The sequence below is a fragment of the Penicillium angulare genome (assembly GCF_028827245.1).
Source record: "Penicillium angulare strain IBT 27051 chromosome Unknown utg000008l_segment0_segment0, whole genome shotgun sequence".
NCBI classification, from domain to species: domain Eukaryota; kingdom Fungi; phylum Ascomycota; class Eurotiomycetes; order Eurotiales; family Aspergillaceae; genus Penicillium; species Penicillium angulare.
The window spans coordinates 73,137-93,062 of record NW_026623167.1 but is presented as its reverse complement, the minus strand read 5'-3'; the positions used below and the strand labels follow the sequence as shown (position 1 = coordinate 93,062).

Below are 19,926 nucleotides of genomic sequence, written 5' to 3'. Positions count from 1 at the left end.
TCATGTCGGAGCGCCCCCCATTCTTTTCCCAGGTCGGAATGGCATATTGTAATAGATTAGGCTGCTGGCTGAATAGCTGATGAAGTACCGAACATAGTGCCGTAGAAAGATTTCTTTGTTCATCATTGTCTTTAAAAAAAAGTAACATATTCTCACAGATGGATGAGAGGTCTCTAAGGATTCATCGATTATTGATCTGGCTAGGACAGACTTGCCACAACCTGGGTCAGCCGATACCCAGAGAAGGTCAATGCAGTTGCTCTCCCACCAACGGATGTATTCAGAGCTCTGGAGAGCCCATCGACAGGTTCCCCCAGCTCGTTTTGGGTTTATGTTCTTTTGCTCCGCGTAATTGACGATCTTGAACACTTGGTAACAACGACGCTGCTGATCTGTGGAGAACCTTGCCTTCTGTTCGCTATGGTGCCGCTTGTGTTGATTGTATGCTTGATCTAAGCAATGTCGGATGCCTTTTAGCCCCTCTAAGTAGTGCCCAGGTCAATATTTGCTAACATAATTATTGTAAGACTGCGCTAGACTAACCAGACACAACAGCACTTATTTTCTCCTCGGCTTCAATTCTATTAAGAGGAATCCTCTGCAGAAGATCTTTCGCGTATGCAGCTGCCACCATAGCTGCATACCCTTGCCACTCTTTGTTCTTATGTGAGTCCGAGTAATCACAGATACCCCGGATAACTAGGCATGGGAAAGTATTCACCAGCCCAGCGGCTTCCATTTCGAAACAGAGAACGTCTTCTTCAGCGGCAAGCCGGTCCCTAATCAAAGCATTCTTCATCAACTGATTGCCAGAAGCAATCAGGCCATAGTAAATAGCAGGGTTATCTTCGTCGTCGGCCCGCTCACTCCGTAGTACCAACGTTGAAGGATCAACCGCACATATAGCAGAGCCTGCTTGGTGATGGATGACTTCAGGAAGAAACAGCCTATCCTCAAACGGTTCTGGCCGTTTGTACTTCCGACGTAGTCTCATGTTCTTCTCAAGAATGTCGTCAATAGCCTCCTCCAGTTGATGCCTTTTTCTCTCGTATTGTGTTCGAATCCCTGCCATTGCAGCGCGTAATATAGCTGGTGGCTGGTTCAAGAACCGCGTATGCTGAAAAGTTTGGTCCTGAATCGACTTGCCAAAAGCGTATTGAAACACACCACTCTCGCCGCCGCGAGGCGCACTGACCACAACATCGCCCAAACGAATATTGTGGCTCTCGCTTGGTACACCCCCACCAATCCCGACCATGAGGCCAATCCTGATGTTGTGAAAACTGTTGAGCATGCTCGTCGCTACACTGGCCGCGGAAGCTGTTTCATATTCACCATCGGGCAAGACAGCGATTACAACGTTATGTTCACCCATCCTGCCTAACGTATAGTCGTTGGCATCGTTTGGCGACACAAAGCTCGGTTTGCCGTACTCTTCATTGAGAAACTCTTGTGCGGCAATATATTCCACGCGTAAGGCGCAAATCCAGCCCACGGTGTATCCCGTAGGATCTGACATAGCTTCAGCCCGAGACAAAAAGCCTAGAAAATAGCCACCCGCGTAACCTTTCGAAAGTCCTAACGTCTGGTGTGCAATAGAGACCTAAATAATTAGGACAATCTATACCACTATGAGCAAAAGGAGAGTGGAGGAAACTTAAAATAAGGAAAGAAGCCCGGTAAGGCAGAGAGAAAAGATTTGCCAACCGAGGAGGCTCAGCCTCATAATAAACACGACGTGCAGCAGCGGGCGGTTATAGAAGAGACGCTATTGGCAAGAGCCGTCTTCTCCATCCCATCGAAGTAAAGAAATATCAAGATTAGGCTTGGAATACACTCATATTATCCAACTTATTGTGTAAAACATTTAGCAGTTATTAGCAGAGAAATTTAATTAGTATGACCTTCCTTAAAGTCCCATTCCCGGGGAAGTCTTTTCTACTGTATCAGCAACGGGGCGCGCCGCACCGAAACCTCAGATTTTGTAGACCCACATCCACTAGAAGGGATACCAATAGTAAATCAATGCCGCCTTGACCTACCGGCCCCCAAACGTTTAGTACTAACTATAGTGGGGCCCAACAGGAGGGGGGGGTGGGGGTGTTCCGCGTCAAAAAGTCTTGGCAAGGGGGGTGTTGGCTTTGAAGTAGGTCCAACCCAATACCCCCTCCTAACCATAGTCGGGCCCCAGCTTAAAACTCCAAAAATTTTTTTTTTTTGTTCCCGAGGCTTACTGCCTGAGTTGTTGGGCTTCAATGGAAAGCTCGAGCCCCGCTTGAGCCAAGCAATAGACAACCCCGTCTTAACGCTGATTTAGGCCTAGACCTCTCGCGCCCACCAGATCGTCCAGTATCAGATCACCCGTACAGTCAATCATATGCTAGAAATCTTCCACATGGGGCCTCGTCTAGCTGAATGCAGCTTAGCTAATTAATCTTAGCCCCGGAGAACCCCCTCATGTACCATCGAACCCTTCATGATTTCTACATGCATGAGGATGAGCTAAGCCGACATCGAGGTGCCAAACCGCGCACTCTGATCTCCTTTGCTAATCAGCTAGCAGTCTATGTTGCTACGACATACTTTTGGAAGCTTCTACCCTGAAAACAAATTGTTATTGAGTTTCACCGGCCAGGGAGGGAAACTTGGGACGTAAAGGGGATGCGAAACCACAATCGACAAGAATGACCAGCGATTTTTCCTTATGTAAACCCCATTAAATTTTTCGAATAATCTATTCGGGAGTGAGAGTAAAGATAAATGCACCACGGCCATGCTATCCTGGAACAACTGACCATGTCTCACCGGTAAAAACCAGTCCCCCATCCAAGCGAAGTTGTTCAGGGTCAAGATATACGCACATCCCAATGTCAGGCCCACGTATGTCAAAAACGCGAATAATCAAGTACACGTCAGAAGAATGGTGACTGTTATGCATATTACCCATCTGCCTTGCGTTAGAAAATATCTCCTCATTTTCTTTCCAAGTTTCATGCAAGGGTCACTCACCCGTTCAAATTGACGCTTGCTCATGTAAAATGGAGTGCCCAATGGCCCTGTCGTCGTCTTGATTTCAATAAAATACCTTGGGCGTCTGTCTTCCCATTCATCGGCTTCGAGGTAACCATGACTGATGAGTAAGGAAGTAAATGCACCCTCGGTATCATCATAAACAATATCGGATGTCTCTCTCCCATACCAAGGAGCCATCGTAGCATAGTCAGGATGAATCGTCACGTATCGTCGAATTGTACTTTGCCAGTTTTGTTGACTCCAACCCGGAAGCGGCGGCGTCATCCCGCTGAGAAGCTCAAATGCCTGCAATAACACGTCAGTTTCACTTAACATAGCAGGAGATATGGGAAGAAGAATGGGAAGCATAGCCTACGTAAAGTTCGCCCGCAGCTCCCACTTTCTTGTCTCGCTCAAGTTGGCTATCAGAGCGAAAGGCATTTCGGATTTCGGGGCCATCAAATCCTTCGTAATCGCCAGGAATCTCTGCCCTCGGCAGTGTCCGGCGCAGCTGGGACATGTCAAATGCCCCACTCGAGGGAAAGGAAGCTCTCCGCGCCCATCCTAGTACATGATTCAACAAACGTAGGTAGTGCGCGTTCTCCTCGGGCGCATGGCTGTTAAGCGAAGAGATCGGCACCGGGCGATTGTAACCGAGGCTAGACGAATGTAATGCCGTCATGATTTGTCTATCCCCGGTTCGAATTGAGGGCTGGTCATTTCGAAGGGTAGGGGTTGAAATTGACGTGTCTGCGCTGGTTGATCGTGCAAGATCTTCATTGTCGCTGGTGCCGGGCTGATCCCAGGCTTCGGAAGGGAAGTCATCATCGATTTGAATGTCCTCGTTGACAATTTCAATTTCAGCTACCCCCTCACGGTCCAGTACGAGATCTAAAGCAGCAGGGTGGACACCGAAAATCATGATCATTACTCTCACCATTTCGTCGTCGAAAGGTTCAAGGATCTGTGTGACTGGGTCCCTCATGAGCAAATCAACAACTTTTCGGGGTAAAAGATCACAGAAGCAAACTTCTTGGGCTTTTCTGTCCCTGGGAAGGTAGATAGAAAGCAGAGATGCATCTTCTGAAATGTGTAGCTTTGCGATTCTTTCTTCGACGTCAACTGGCGTACTGCCCTGGGAGATGCGCAAAAGGGTGACAATTGTTTCCGTAACTTCAATGTTAGCCGTTCGAAGTAGTTCGTAAAGCTCCGCATCGTTTGCGTGATATCTTGGGCTATTAAATGTGGCCGCAACACTTAATCACGACGAGAAGAATCAGATACAAAATTCATCAACTGGTAGAATTTCAACGTACCGAACAATGGCATGCGCTTTGTGTTTTATATCACGTGTGGGGGATGGATTGAATGGCGTCGTGTCGCCAGAGATGGACGTTAGTTCTCTAACAGAGGCAGAGAGGTAGCAATGTGAAAGGTTTGCCCAGTCAAAGAACGGTCTCAGGCTACGAACTTCCTCTTGGGTGAAGTCGAGCAATTTGATCTTTCCCCGAAACCTTGAAGCCAAATGTTCTCGATCTGGAATTGCGAAGCGAGTATCTGCTGAACAAAGGGCCGATGAGCCATCGGGGAAGACAACGGGAAAAATCGACTTTTGCAACAGTGGCCTTGGGTCCACGTAAGTATCATCTGTCGAAAGTAATGCATTCAAACACCAAATCTTGGATATAACCTCGTCCATCGTTACTTGAGAGCTTGATTCTAGGAGGTCCTTATAGGCCATCTGGAGAGTTAGCGTTTGAACCCCTAAGGTGTCAATGAAGAACTCTTTCAATTCTTCATAATCCTCCTGTATTGTGACCATTCCGCGGATCTTTGTGGTGCTGGACCACAAACACTCCGAAGACTTGTACCAGCCATTCTTGGACTCGGATTCCCCAGGTACAAAAATCAATTCATTCTCGCGAAACTCGCGCCTAGGAACGGATTATCAGTATTAAAATGTTTGGACTATAGGCTAATTCCAGAGATTGTGGAAAATCTAGTTACCTGAAGTCTTCAAGAAAAAGAAAAATACCCATGTCACGTAGGTATTTGTAGACAGCGAATATTGAAGCAAAGTCCTGACTTTCCGCCTGCCTGAACGCGGCTAACTCATTTGTCAAATCAGTCCAAGATGCTGAGTGAATTCCCAGGGTCTCCGTGAGAAGGGCCGAGATGTACGATAGCTGACTCTCATCGGCGACGGCGTGTCGGTAGATTGGTTCAATTGAATATATGCTATACAGATTCTTTGGAGCCTCCCATAAGCAGCAATCGGGATCGGTCCAGGTTGCATCCCAGACGCCAGCTTCAGGACATTCAGGAACAAGGATGTAGTCACCGCTTTGGAAAAATGACCTAGGGTAGACAATTAGCATGCTTCTTCAACATGTGATAACAGGACTATTCTGTGTGCGATTTACTTAATGCGTTCTCTCAGTTCAGTTCTATCCCTGGTGCCCACCAACTTGGACTGTATCGCACTATAGAGGCTGAAGACATGCTGAAAATTAGTGATATCGCTCGGGTCGTCATTCGAAAGCTTCAGCCATTTCAAGATGTCGAGTAAGAAGCCAAGATCCTCATCTTTTTTCACACCGAGTGAAGTGTGAAGGAAAAGCCAATTCGAACTTATTTCCTCCATGGTTGAGCCCTCATCCAAGGTTAAGAAAGGGAAGGCAATGTATGTGCCTGAAAACTGTGCATATTGCTCAATGAGATTAGGAAATGGCAGGTATGCTTCCTGAAGTTGACATGCTGCTGGAAGGTCGATCCGACAGAGCCGCCTAGCATCCGTTTCTCGAAGACACTGCTTCCGTGTCTCGTCCTCATTTATATATGCACCTTGAGATCGCCAGATGTATCTCAGGAATCCAAATAGCTTATCCGCTCGGTGTTCAGACAGATAAATCCAGACAGAAGAGAGACCTTGCCCACCCTTGGCAATCACCCTCAGGTTCGCCCGTACCCCAATGTCCCGTTGCAGCCAACGGCGCCATGACGGATGGCTGTCATCGGGAGTTTCTGGGGTGTCCTTGAGATAAATTGAATGAAGAAAAGGTACTTGCATACCTGGTAGTCCATCCGTGGCTCCCAGAAGTCGCTTTGGACCGTACAGGTGGTTTGAGGGAAAGTAACAGTCATCATGACTCGGCCGTCTCAAATCTCCATCTTCACAAAATATAAGAATATCTTTCTGCTTGTCTTCCGGTCGAAAGAATCTCTGAGTCAGATACAAGAAGACCAACTGATCCTTTGACCTGGATTCCTTTGTAATAAAAAACGTCGTCAGCTTCTCAAAAGCTTTTGCTCGTGCTAGAAAGACGTCCACCTCTTCGACCCCAATGCTTGAAAAAAAGGCCTTACGATCTTCATTATCGGTCACAATTGGGTCTAGTGTTTGAAAGCCAAGAGATTGAGGAATGAGAATTCCATGGGTGATTGGGAAAAAGACGCGACTCGAGTTTGGCGAAACCCAGGTTCCATCTTGTAGTGGAAGCAGCTCAAGTGAACGAAGAGTCGGACTGACAGATGGCATGGACGCGAATCTGGTAAGAAGCTTTGCCATTCGGCTATGAATGTCATCACTTAAGTCTCTTGATTTCATACACGACAGTGGGCTCCCTAGATCTTTTTTCAAAAGCTTCATGACCATCGCAGCTGACAAAATGTTCAGTCCATAAGGCTTGAGACGATTCTGATCAGGGCTAGAGTATCTGGCTGAAATGAAAGGATCGACGTCGACATGATCAAGCAAAACATTCCCATCGCCATCCATGAAGTACATCGCTGGTATCATTGTATCGGAAATTCTTTTGAGCCTATTGTTTCGTGTGCATATGATGGGGAGCTGTGAGATTTGGGCACTAATCTTGGAGGGAAGAGAGGCCCAGAACTTCCCAGCGGGTTCTTCAAATGACGGAAGATATGCCGGCCACTTGTATGCAAAGTTGTCATCAGAAGCAAAAGACGAAACTGCTTGGCAAAAGGCCGAGGCAATATGATCGAGGAGTTTGAGATTTCGCCTGGAAGACTCGGAGATATCCTGTCGACTAGCATTCGTATCAAAGTCAGATTGGATGAGAAACTGTGACAAGTTAGCCATTGCTCGCTCTGTAACTCAAGTCAGCAACCAACCTTGAAACTAGTCTTCCTTATAGGGAGAAAGGCAAAAACAGATTGAGGCTGCAAGATTGGACAATTTTCCTGGTCCACGGGAAATGCGAGAACAGTTTCTGCCCGTGCAGAAGATTCCTGCGCTTCTGAAGTCGCAGGAGCCTCACGGTTCTCACTCTTTGGGAGTCCAGTTCCCACATACCGAATGACGTAGTAATCAGACGCCTCAACGGACTCTTCGCCTTTCTCATCCACCGATTCCACATTGAGGGAAACCTTCCAAGAAGGATCTCCTTCCAGATAGAATCTCTTCGATTCCTGAAGTTCCTCATCTGCAGTATAGAAGCACACCCGTATCTCCTTGAGATTCCTCAAAAAAAGGAGAGATGTCTCCTCCAAAGCAATGAATTGTTCAAAGATAGTTTTGTGAAGATGCTCTATCTCATCAGAGTCCCCATTCTGGTGAAGATGCAAGGTCATGCGAGTCAGGGAATCAGGTCCTCTATCGTCGACCTCCTGCCACACGGGGAGGACCATTCCAAGGCCAAGGTCTTCTCTATTGTGCTTGAAATAAAAAGCGTAATTTCCTGATTGAATTTCAACTTTCCATGCCGCGATGAACACTGATTTGAATCCAATCCCCTTGGCCCCGATGTAGCCGTGTGACGCAGCTTTGGTACTTTCTCCCACGGAGCATATCGCCGAAAGATTCTGCTTGGTGAATCCATCTTCATTGCATTCGATGACAATCCGGTCGGGGAAGGCATGGAAGGCGATGAAAGGCAATTCGTCTCTCGCACGTGCTCGTCTGAATTGGTTATCGTCGGCATTTTGAAGCAGCTCGAAGACGAAGCGGGCATTGCTGCTGTAGATGTTTTTGGCAAGTCTACACACATATTAGATCGCCGTCTTGAACTTTTGTGCGCATTTCAAAGATTGCATGGTCTTACGTGATGATTGAGTGAGCGATTTTCTTGTCCTTGGCCAACATGCTCTCCTCAATTTCGCGTCGAAGTGCGGGATTAATTCGGCTGATCTCGTCAAGAGAGCTGGGTTGAATAAAACCGTACTCTTTGGCAATCCCCATTACAGCCTCCTTGGCTTCCTTTTTGGTAGCCATGGTTTGCTTCTCAGATTTCTTCCTCTCGTGAGACCTGTGTGAGGAAATGATGAACAACAGAAGCGGGGTTGAAGAAGGGGATGGGGAATTCGTGGATTTTCGGCCCCATTATTCTTCCCCATTATTCTTGTCCATTTAGCTAATTTCGGCCATTTCTATCACGAATACCCATCTAGTTAGCTTGGACCTGCTTTCGGGGAGACCGGAATGTGGATCACGGGGAGGACGGTGGGTGAAAAGTCTTAGTGATCTACGCACGCGACGCGGGAGGGCCACCATGACTCGTGTACGGCACTCCGTGGGGGCCAAGCCTTTGATCTCTCAATCCATGGGTGGTGATCTTAGCGCGGGTATCGCAGCACCAATCAACGCCACACTGCCGCATCTCAACCGTTTTTAAGCTTACGGCTTGGGTTGTTCGGTTTCCTCAGCACGGGCACTCTTGAGTCATTGCCTGACTGAACGACAGACAGCAAGCAGACCGGAATAAGACGCGGGCACCAGATGGACTACTACAGAAGCTCAGAATTTGGAATTGTCACTTGGGGTGGGTGAAAGGCCACAGTTCCGCCTGCTATAATTCGCCAGATGAATCCGATAGTGTCACAGTGGAACCGGGGTTTCATTCGGCTCGCCTGACTTGATTGGCCCGTCGTTCTGAGCTGCTTTATTGCACAACGATAACGAGGCATTATCCGGCTGCATGTCAGGCAGTGACTTGTCAGTCTGGCGTGCAAACGGCTCATTTAACATAATCTAGATGGCGAGATCATCTTTGAATTACATTGCTTCTACATTACAGATACAATTCCCAGAGGCCGCCGCAGGCTTTCTGCAGTGGTAAGGCGAACCTTCAAAGTAGCCCACTTTATATAATTGGCTGGACATTACTCCTTTCTCCACCTTGGAGTGCCAAGTCGCTCAGTATGCACGGCTTTTTTTCCAAGTTAGAGGGGGGCTCATGCTGTTATGAGTTGGATGCGGGTATGGTAGGCCCAGACGTGGCCTTTTTCTGTGATCACACTATCGAAGAACTGATGCTTCGGGTTATAGATTCTGTTTTCCAGAGTTCTCCTCCTTTGGCGGCTACCAAAAGACGTTACTTAGGCCATATCAGGTGCCTCTTGAGGTCCATGCCGTAGAGGATCGAGTTCACCTTATATCAGCACTACGGCTTAGTGGTCACTTGGGGGAACTATAGGATCCACTCGGTGCAAATAGACCATAATACTGTAGTGTAATACTACATTGTCCTCCACGAAGAAAAATGCTGTCACGGCATACATGCAGATTGATATTCCAATCAACAAGTTCCTCAATGGAAAATTTGTTTTGTTCGCCGCCCTGCTTATCTTCGAAGTAGGATCTGCGGTTATTGGCTCAGCGTCGTCTATTGGCGCTGTCTTCGCGGGCTGTGCTCTGGCTGGCTCCGGTGGCTCCGGAATCTACGTCGGCACCATAAGCATGATCACCGGAATGACGACTGCCAAAGAACAAAACCAGTATCTCAATATTGTTGGTATGGCGTGGAGTTTGGGAACCATCCTTAGCCCCATTATCGGATCTGCGTTTGCTGATTCGCCTGCCACATGGAGATGGACTTTTTACATCAACATTTGCGTTGCCGCCGTTACCGCCCCGGCTTGTATCTGGATTATACCCTCGGCGCCGCCTAGTATATCCCTGGGGGTTATGGGCGTAATCAAAGTATTTAACTATCTTGGTGCTGTGCTGTTTCTTGGCTCTGTCGTGTCTATAGTGACGATGCTAGGGTTTGGCGGCGTTGTGTATAGCTGGGATAGCAGCCAGATGATTGAACTTTATGTTGCTACTGCTTTGCTATTGATCATTTTTGCTCTGCAGCAAAAACTCCACATTCTCACGGTGGATCGAATCTTTCCAGTGCAGTTCTTCAAGGACCCCTTAATGATCGGCTTATGGATCTAGACGATTGTCGCAATCTCTGACATCGTCGACACCGTCTGTACACTTCTGCTTTTTTTTCCATTTGTGCCATATGATTCTTCGATGCGTTCTACAGTCTATACTCTGCCATTTGTGGCATCTGTTGTGGTCAGTGCTGGCATCAGCAGGGGGCTTCTACCCAAATTTCCCTGGTACAAGTGCTGGTTCATCTAGGCTAGTGTGCTACTCCTTATTAGTAACGGCCTACTGTCTGGTATACACACACACATCCAGGGCTGCGATTTGTGGCTATACCGTTATACAAGGCTTCGGCGTCGGACCAGTCATTCAGCTTAGCTATACCGTGGACCAGTTGAAGCGTCCACAAGCGACAAGAAAGGACGTTACGGCTTTCTTCTCTTACGCGCAGATGGGTGGTCTGGCTTTGTCGCTGGGCATAGCCAAATCTGTTTTGATCAACCATACCACAGGGGAGATATCGCCCATTCTACCAAACATTCCTCTAGGCGAAATTAGAGGTACCATTGATGGCGTAGGAGGTAGCCTGTTCGCGACGTTGACCGAACTTGTTCCTGCTCAGATCACTAACGCAGTTACAGAGAGTATTGCCACTGTGTTTTACCTGAATGTGTTTGGGGCAGCGCTTGCCTTCCTAATTTCCCTTCTTCTCAAGTTTGACAAGCTGGATTTTACCGTGCTGCAATAGCGTATTTTGTCGAACTCCGCAGGAGAAGATTACCACCTTTCCTATTACAGATTGATGATTCAGCGCGGGCTTAGATCCTATATTACTGTTTTTGTATGTAAAGCGTATGTAAGTGTACGTATGGGCTATACAACTAGCCTATACGAATCAGGCAAGATCGCTTAACTCGATTGAGTACCTAGATAGAACAACCCTCTCTGAATAGTATCTAGTTATACTAGTTTATATATATTCGCCCCTATCCGACAGTTATAAGCCTGGTATTATTGTGTGGAATTGGATATTCAGAATAGTTTCTAACTATATACCTCTATACGATTTAGATAGGCTATAATTAAGTAAATGGGTTAGATTACTCCTGAATTCGCAAAGCAATCACTATAAACAAAATTCACTAGCTACTTATATACCCTAGTCGAATTGAATTAAACTAAGATAGAAAATATATAGATTATAATAGCTAGTTTAGATAGAGAGGAGTTTATAATAATTCTAGTTGACTAGAAGCTTTAGTTAAAAGTATACTAGAGAGTCTAGATAGGATATATTAGGTTAACAGTAAATTTAGAAGGAATATAGAACTATATCAATCCTAATAAACCTAATAATAAGATCTAATATAATAAGAAGAAGACCCAAAAAAAAAAAATAAAAAACAAAAAGACTTAAAATCACAAACTAAGTATAGGATTTAAAGATAAGGATCTATAAAAGATCTAAATTAAAATATATAAAGCTTTTAAAAATAATAATATATTTAAATAGTCTTATTACCTGATTATTAGTTACTAAATATTACTATCTGATTATAGATAAAGACTTACTAAAAGAGAAACTTTTAAAACTAGCTAAAATATTCTACCTAAAGCTAGAAAGCTACTAATAAGAGCTTTAATAAGTATAAAGAGTAATAATTCGATTATCTAACTAATTAGTTAATATTAATTAGTAGATTATCTAATAGGATTCCCTATTTAAAAAAGGAAAGATTATAAAGATTCCTGATTATTTACTTAGAGATATATTTACTATTAGAGACTTTCTTAATATTATATAGAATATAGATAATACTTTCTATATAGACTAGAAATAAGAGCTAAGTAAATACCTAGATAAGATTAAATTCTATAAAGTAATAGTAGACTATTAATATTACTATACTAACCTATCTATAATATCCTAAAGATTAATATCAAAGATAGTATTTACAACACTAAATAATCAGCTAGAAGTGAAAGCTTTAGAGCTGAAGTAGTTAGATAAGAAATAGAGATATCTATATAGATTACTAAGATATTATTTCTTAAAGTACTTCTATCTTAATAAAACTATTTATCTAGAGGGATAGGAACTCTATAAGGATATAATTAAGAAAGTATAAGAAAATATTAAGAAGATAAGCTAATTAGATTATAATTAAATTAAGAAGATATAATAAAAAAAGAAAAAGGGTAATATAAAATTATATATTTAGGAAAAGATAGTATTTATAGTATCTTATTTCCTAATTAAGTAGATAAGCCCTCTATAATTAAGTTAGATTATTAACTCTAGAGCCTTAGTCTATATCTATAATAATTATATAATATTTAAATATTTATTATTATAATCTAGTAAGATTAAAACTAGAGATATATATATAGAAATCCTTAGAACTAGAGAAGTTATAATAATAAGTAATAATCCTTATATGAAACTTCTAGTTTACTTATATCTTAAAGATATATAGTATATACTAGGATTCTATATAAATATAATCTTATATAATTAAATAGAGTATAGTAGGTTCTATTAGGATCTAAATAGAAGTATAATTATCTAGAAAGATATAAATAAACCAATATTAGTAGTAAAAAGATAGAATAGCTTATATATTATTAATACTATAGACTTTATACTAATATATTTAGTATTCTCTATTTATTACTCTAGAGAAACCCTTAATATTAGAAGTATCTATAGAGAGATAATATTAATATCTAGAATATATAGCTGAATAGAACCTTTTAAGGATTTAAAAGATAGTTAAGGATATATAAATTACTAAAGAATTAAACAAAGATAAACAAAACTATCCAAAAAAATATAAAGTCTATTAGCTTACTAAGATAAAGTAGTAGATATCCTAACGACTAAATATAAGAAGATTTAGTTAATTTAGATATATTTACTTTGATTTAATCTAAATAGATCTAGACTATAATAGATATTATTAGATTATCTATTTTTATATAGTAGGAATATACTTATATATTATCTTTATATACAGATAAAAAAGTGGCTATTAGAATATTATTAGAGAATTTATTGTATATATAAGTAATTAGTAGAATCTACTAATTAAGATATTTTATTATAATAATAAGCGATTAGCTGGCTGTACAGTTAAAGATTTTATAGTTAAATAAGGTTTTATAGTAGAATATAGTATTATTAGTACTCTAGAATAGAATTCCTTTATAGAAAGATCTAGAGGGGTAATAATTATAGTTAGTAGAAGCTTAATAATAGATTTAGATCTACTAAAAGCTCTTTAGCCTAAAGCTATCTAAGTAGTAATATAGATTCTAAATAGATTATCTATAAAGATACTAGATAAGAAGGTAGATCATCCTATATTAAGAAGTATTAATACTAGTATTAAACTTCCTACTGATATCTATTAATCTTATAAACCTAAAAGTATATAGCTATTATATATATATAAGAAAATAAGGTATTCCAAATATTAATAAGATATAAATATATATAGAAATAGGTTATTTTATTAGATATAAAACCTTAAATATCTAGAAGATTTAGTTTCTATAATAAATAATAGTCTAAGAGGTCTAAGATATAACCTTTAATAAGAATAGATTCTTTGGTCTATAAGATATTATAATTAAATAGATCAGAAATAATATAGAAGCAATATCTTAGATAGATAATAAATTAGAGTTAGATATAGAGAAAGATCTAACTAACAAATAGCCTCCGATTGGTTTATATATATAGCTTAAATCTTTAAATCAGTTAACTAGTAATCACAAATAATAACTAAAAGAAAGGGATTAGTAGCTTTTATCGCTATCCCTAATACCTAATAGAATAATTTAGAATAAATAAGATCCTACTGATCAACTCTAAGATAAGCTTATAGCTATAATCATACTATATATACTAAGAGATATTAATAGAGATATAGATAAATATAATATTGTTATAAGGAGTTATATATAAAAGCTAAAAGCTTTTAGCTTTTATACTAACGGTAATTATAAAGACAGAACTCTACCTTTACAATAGGACTAAATAATACTTATTTATATATAAAAGCCTATAAGAATAAGCTTCTATCTACTCTAGAGAACTAGTAAGAGATAATAAAATATCCTTACTAAGAAGGCTTCCTAAAGGTATCAGTACTTAAACTAAAGATACTTAAACAGAAAGGAAATATACTAGGTTATTTACTAACTAAATAATTAAAGTACCTAGATCCTTCTATTTTGTTAGGTATATATATATAAGTTTAATAATAATAGCTTCTTAATTAAACTAAAAGTAAGAATCTATATATAAGGTGATCTACAAAAGATTATAGCTAAAGAGAAATATTTAGCTATATTAGTAGTATAAATAATAAGAGCTATCTTTATCTTAGTAATAGTATTTAACCTTAATACTTACTAATTTAATACTATTAATATCTTTCTTAATAATATACTTAATAAGAAAGTAATAATAGAGTTACTAGAAGATTATCAATAACCTAGATAATACTAGAAGCTTATAAAAGTATTATATAGCCTATAAAAGTCCCTATATCTATAGTAAAGAGAAGCTATAAAGATATTAATAAAACTAGGATTTTAGGTAGTATAAGAAGATCTCTATCTATTTATAAGTAATAGAATTATTATCTTCTTTTATATTAATAATATTATTATTATTAACTACCTTTCCTAAGCCGAACAAGTATAAGAGCTTAGACAATAGCTTATAAACAAATAGGAGTTAAAAGATATTAGTAAGACTATCTAGTTCCTTAGGATTTAAATTATCTAAGATTATAACTATAAGACTCTCTAGCTTTGTTAAGACTTATATATCTCTTTAATAGCTAGCTAATACTATCTTACCTATCTTTGATAAATAGCAATACTATTACTAAATATATCCTTTTAGGAGTTTAATAATAAAGCAATACCTAAATAGATCTATAAGTATTAGTAAAAGGTTAGATTGGCTCTATATACTACTATAATAATATAACTAGATATTACTAAATATACTATCGTCCTTATATAGTTCCTAAAGAATCCAGGACCTAAGTATTTAGATACGATTAATAGAGTGATCGCTTACCTTTACTATATATAATTATATATAATTACCTACCGTCCCCGATAATCTAATGAAATCAAAGCTATTTCCTTCTTTACTAACGTCTTCTTTACCGATAATCTAGACCGGAAGAGCTTAGAAGGATATATATATATAATTTTCGGAGGACTAGTTGAATGAGAGAGCTAGAAAGTAATATATAGTTATAATCAGTACAACTAAAGCCAAACTCCTTACTATCTCTGAGGGTATAAAGATAATATAGATATAGAAGTATCTCTTTACAGCTATTAAATTTAATCCTAATCACCTATTATTGATTAAATATAATAATCAATAGATAGTTGGATTACTTACAAAAGAGTAGCTTTAGCTATATATAAAGTTATAGTATATAGATATTTATTACTATTGGCTTCGCCAGGAAGTACAGGCAGAAAATATTATTGTTTAATAGACAGGAACGAACAAGATAATCACAGACAGCCTTACTAAGCTCCTACTACATCAGAAATATACCGATTTCGTCCGTTAGCTTAGAATTAAGGATATTAAGGACCTACTAGATTAATTAGTCTAACCTAAATAGAAGCGAATAGAGGATACTATATATACTGGAGGGGTATATCGAACTCTATAGGAGAAGATTACTACCTTTCCTATTATAGATTGATGATTCAGTGCAGGCTTAGATCCTATATTACTATTTTTGTATATAAAGCGTATATAAGCGTATATATGGGCTATACAACTAGCCTATACGAATCAGGCAAGATCGCTCAACTTGATCGAGCACCTAGTTAGAACAACCCTCTCTAAATAGTATCCAGTTGTACTAGTTCATACGCGTTCGCCCCTATCCGACATATTTAATTATCCACTCCAAGCTGGTTTAAATTACGTTGTACTTTACTGCTAGCATGATAGAACTGTAATTTTTTCAATCAACATTAATTGCTCATAAGTCTTTGTATGTATCCCAACGCTGCGGTCCAACGAGTGCGCCGTAGCAAGATGTAAGGTATAGTAAGACCTAGTGTAGCAAATAGCAAGCAATCACGTAAAAAAGCGCACAGGCAAACGAGGGACCATCCCACAGGACGTAGCGGAATTTAACCGGGGCCAAGATGAACCGAGCAGTCATAAGATGTGGGGGCGATATCTGCAGCCCCGCAAACCTACCGCATATCTAAGACGCCCGCCCGTTCCATTGCCCAGGGGAGGTGGGTACAAAGCCAGCCTTGTCCAGCAAAATCAATTGATTGGCACCAGAAGCTTGCAGGGATATACGCGTCCAGCAGGGTTGAAGCCATTTGGGCAACCGACCCGGAGCTATTAAGCCCACTGTCATCCCACCCGCTGCGCGCAGTTGGTTCCACCACAATCCAATTCCCCATCACATCAAACAATATGGCAATTTACACTCAGCTACCTGAAGGCATCGACGAGGTTGACATCATCGTCGCTGGCGGTTTGTTCATTCATCCTCTGCTCATCATATATCGATACTAACAAGCTCCTTCTCTCTCCTTAGGCGGTACCGCGGCGTGCGTCGTTGCTGCCAGGCTCGCCGATGCCGATCCCTCATTGTCCATACTAGTAATAGAGGGCGGGAAGAACAATAAAGGCAACCCAGAGATTGCGTTCCCGCTTCTTTTCCCAACTGCGCTGCTTCCCACCTGTCTCTCAACTTTGATCTATAAGGGAAATGCGGAGCCACAATTGGATAACCGCGAAATGAGCGTCCCAACCGGTGGTGTTCTAGGCGGAGGTTCGTCAGTCAATTTGATGATGTACAGCCGTGCTCAACGCCAAGATTGGGATTCGTGGGCCATTCCCGGGTGGTCTACAGATGAGATGATTCCTTTCTTGAAAAAAGTAGGTTAATGGAGTACTAAAGCTGTCTTCTCCGACCGTTGCGGTCTTGCGATTTTGTACTATAGTGTTGACTAACCCGCAATTACTCGTCGTAGCTTGAGACGTATCGTGGCCCTGGTCCTGATTCGGTTCATGGAAAAGATGGCCCGATCGTTGTGTCTAACGGGACTTTCTGCTCTGAACGTGCTACAGATCAATTCATTGCTGCCGCCAACGAGGTAGGCTACCCGACAGTCAAGGATCTTCAAGACCTCGATACTAGTAACGGCGTTTCACGTGCCCTCCGCTTTGTCGGCGAAGATGGCCGTCGCCAGGATGCGGCCAGTAACTACTTGCATCCAAGGCTGGAAGATGGAGCACACCCAAACCTCCACGTCCTCGTTGAGACCAAGGTTATCAAGATCCTTTTCGATGGCAAACGGGCTGCGGGTGTTGAGTTCAAACCAAACCCTGCATTCCAAAAAGACAACACCAATGTTCAACGCGTCAAAGCCAGGAAGCTGGTGATTAGTTCGTGTGGTGCTCTCGGAACCCCATTACTTCTCGAGAGGTCCGGTCTTGGCGACGAAGCTATTCTTAACAAGGCCGGCGTTCCTCTTGTAGCCCATATACCTGGAATCGGCCGAAATTACCAGGATCATCACCTCTTGACTCAGCCATACTACAGTGCCTTAGAGCCAAACGAAACATTTGACGCCCCCCTGGCAGGTAGAATTAACATGGAAGAGTTGATAAAAACCAATGCGCCAATTATGGGGTGGAATGGCCAAGACGCCTCCTGCAAGCTGCGTCCCACTGAGGCCGATGTCACTGCCCTTGGACCTGAATTCGAAGCGGCATACGCAAGGGACTATCTCTCTACTCCCAATAAGCCTCTAGCGTTAATGGCTTTGTTGGGCGGCTTCCCCGGTGATCCGACTACCATTGAACCAGCACAATACCTCGCGACCTCTTTGTTTACCGTCTACCCCTACGCCAGAGGCCACGTCCACATCATAAGCCCAGATGTCGACGCGGATATCTCGTTTGAGACTGGATTTTTGAACAGTGACTTGGACGTTAAAAAACTCATATGGGCGTATAAGAAGCAGCGAGAAATCGTGCGCAGAATGGATGCTTACCGTGGAGAATATTTTGGCGCGCATCCGCCATTTGCTGATGATTCGGCCGCGGCCCTTGTGAAACTGGACAAGCCAAATGAGAAAAATATATCTGACATCCAATACACTGCAGAGGATGATAAGGTTATTGAGGGCTGGGTGCGTAAGAATGTCGGCACTACCTGGCATTCGCTGGGTACTTGCAGAATAGGTACGCTGGCTGATGGCGGCGTGGTTGATGGCGACCTCAATGTCCATGGCATTGAGGGTCTGAAGCTAGTGGACCTGAGTATCGTTCCTCAGAATATTGGCGCAAACACGGCTACTACTGCGTATGCAATTGGTGAAAAGGCAGCTACCATCATTTTGAAGGACCTTGGGCTTGCGGTCAGCGAGTGAGGTGCCGAGTAGTAAGGAGATGCTGTTTTCCGAGGTTAAATTATAATTATATTAGTATAGCCTAACCTAACCTAATCTATAGGGGTAATTGTAATCTACTAGATTACATTTAGGGTAGGGTGCTTAAGTATGGGGAAATAAAAGTGGGTCGGGGTTTATTATATTAAATATTCAGCAGTAGACTATAATTATATTTTGGACTTGTACGAGGCTTAGAGTTTTATATATTTTGTATTTATAGTTTAAGTACCTTATATTTTATTTTTAGTATAAACTAACAAGTAGAAAGAGTAGTTATAAGGGTTTAAAATTAGTAAGTTTCTTTAATAGGATATAAAGTCTACCTAACTATAATATATTATTATATAACTACTACTACTATATATCTAATAGGGTATATATAATTATATAGATATTTCTAGCTCAAAATTTAAGGGTTAATTTAGATTAGTATATTTAGTTTACTATTTGATTTTTATAGCTACCTAATCTATAAGAGTAATTATAATCTACTAGATTATATTTAGAGTAGGATACTTAAGTATAGGGAAATAAAAGTAGGTTAGGGTTTATTATATTAAATATTTAATAGTAGACTATAATTATATTTTAAACTTATAGAAGGCTTAGAGTTTTATATATTTTATATTTATAGTTTAAGTATCTTTTATTTTATTTTTAATATATACTAACTATTAAGATCTTTATAGCGAAATTGGTATGTTATATAGGTATATCTAACTATAGTAAGGGAAACAACTATATAATATATACTAGGTATAAAGATAAACAAAATAAACAGACTCAATTAGGTTAGATTAGATAGTATAGATATTATAACGATAGATGTAACGGGAATACCGATATAGTAGAATAATATAGGAAATAATATAATATAGGAAGACAAAAATTTAATATCCTCCCCTATTTAGACTTAATTATCTATAACTAATCAAAATAAATATAAATACAGTTAAAGCCTACTAATAGTACACCCTCCCTGTAATGGTTACTAAGTTATCAGGCTAGAGACCTGTGACTAGGTAAGGATATCGGATAGTAGAGATCAAATAGAATAGTTAATATATAGAACTAATTCTTGTAGGATAAGAATCGTAGCTATTATTCGTATATTTTAATATTAGTAGAGCTTACTAGGACTTAGAATAGTTATATATTAGTAGATATATTATAGTAGATTTACCTATAGAGTAGCTATAAATCGTATCTAAATCGTACCTAAAGGGATTTAGGAATCCTATAATAATTTATCCTCCCCTTTTAAAGATAGTTAACTTAACTATCTATATAACTTATATTTAATTAGATAATTTATATCT

General features: G+C 40.4%; 4 protein-coding genes across 4 annotated transcripts; 2 read left to right on the top strand and 2 right to left on the bottom strand.

The window, feature by feature from the left end:
• Positions 1-538: 538 nt before the first annotated feature.
• Positions 539-1,519, bottom strand: N7478_010756 (uncharacterized protein; the record flags this gene model as incomplete). Its single annotated transcript, XM_056926970.1, has 1 exon — positions 539-1,519. One exon carries the CDS (start codon positions 1,517-1,519, stop codon positions 539-541), a length of 981 nt encoding a protein of 326 aa, XP_056774018.1.
• Positions 1,520-2,776: 1,257 nt separating this feature from the next.
• Positions 2,777-8,248, bottom strand: N7478_010755 (uncharacterized protein; the record flags this gene model as incomplete). The annotated part of the gene is made up of 8 exons (XM_056926969.1): positions 2,777-2,947; positions 3,010-3,318; positions 3,389-4,247; positions 4,329-4,946; positions 5,020-5,370; positions 5,436-7,099; positions 7,150-8,014; positions 8,079-8,248. 8 exons carry the CDS (start codon positions 8,246-8,248, stop codon positions 2,777-2,779), a joined length of 5,007 nt encoding a protein of 1,668 aa, XP_056774017.1.
• A 1,284-nt stretch (positions 8,249-9,532) lies between these two features.
• N7478_010754 (major facilitator superfamily domain-containing protein) lies at positions 9,533-10,195 on the top strand (the record flags this gene model as incomplete). The annotated part of the gene is made up of 1 exon (XM_056926968.1): positions 9,533-10,195. One exon carries the CDS (start codon positions 9,533-9,535, stop codon positions 10,193-10,195), a length of 663 nt encoding a protein of 220 aa, XP_056774016.1.
• Positions 10,196-16,619: 6,424 nt separating this feature from the next.
• Positions 16,620-18,586, top strand: N7478_010753 (GMC family oxidoreductase; the record flags this gene model as incomplete). Its single annotated transcript, XM_056926967.1, has 3 exons — positions 16,620-16,680; positions 16,744-17,087; positions 17,183-18,586. 3 exons carry the CDS (start codon positions 16,620-16,622, stop codon positions 18,584-18,586), a joined length of 1,809 nt encoding a protein of 602 aa, XP_056774015.1.
• Between the last annotated feature and the right edge of the window lie 1,340 nt (positions 18,587-19,926).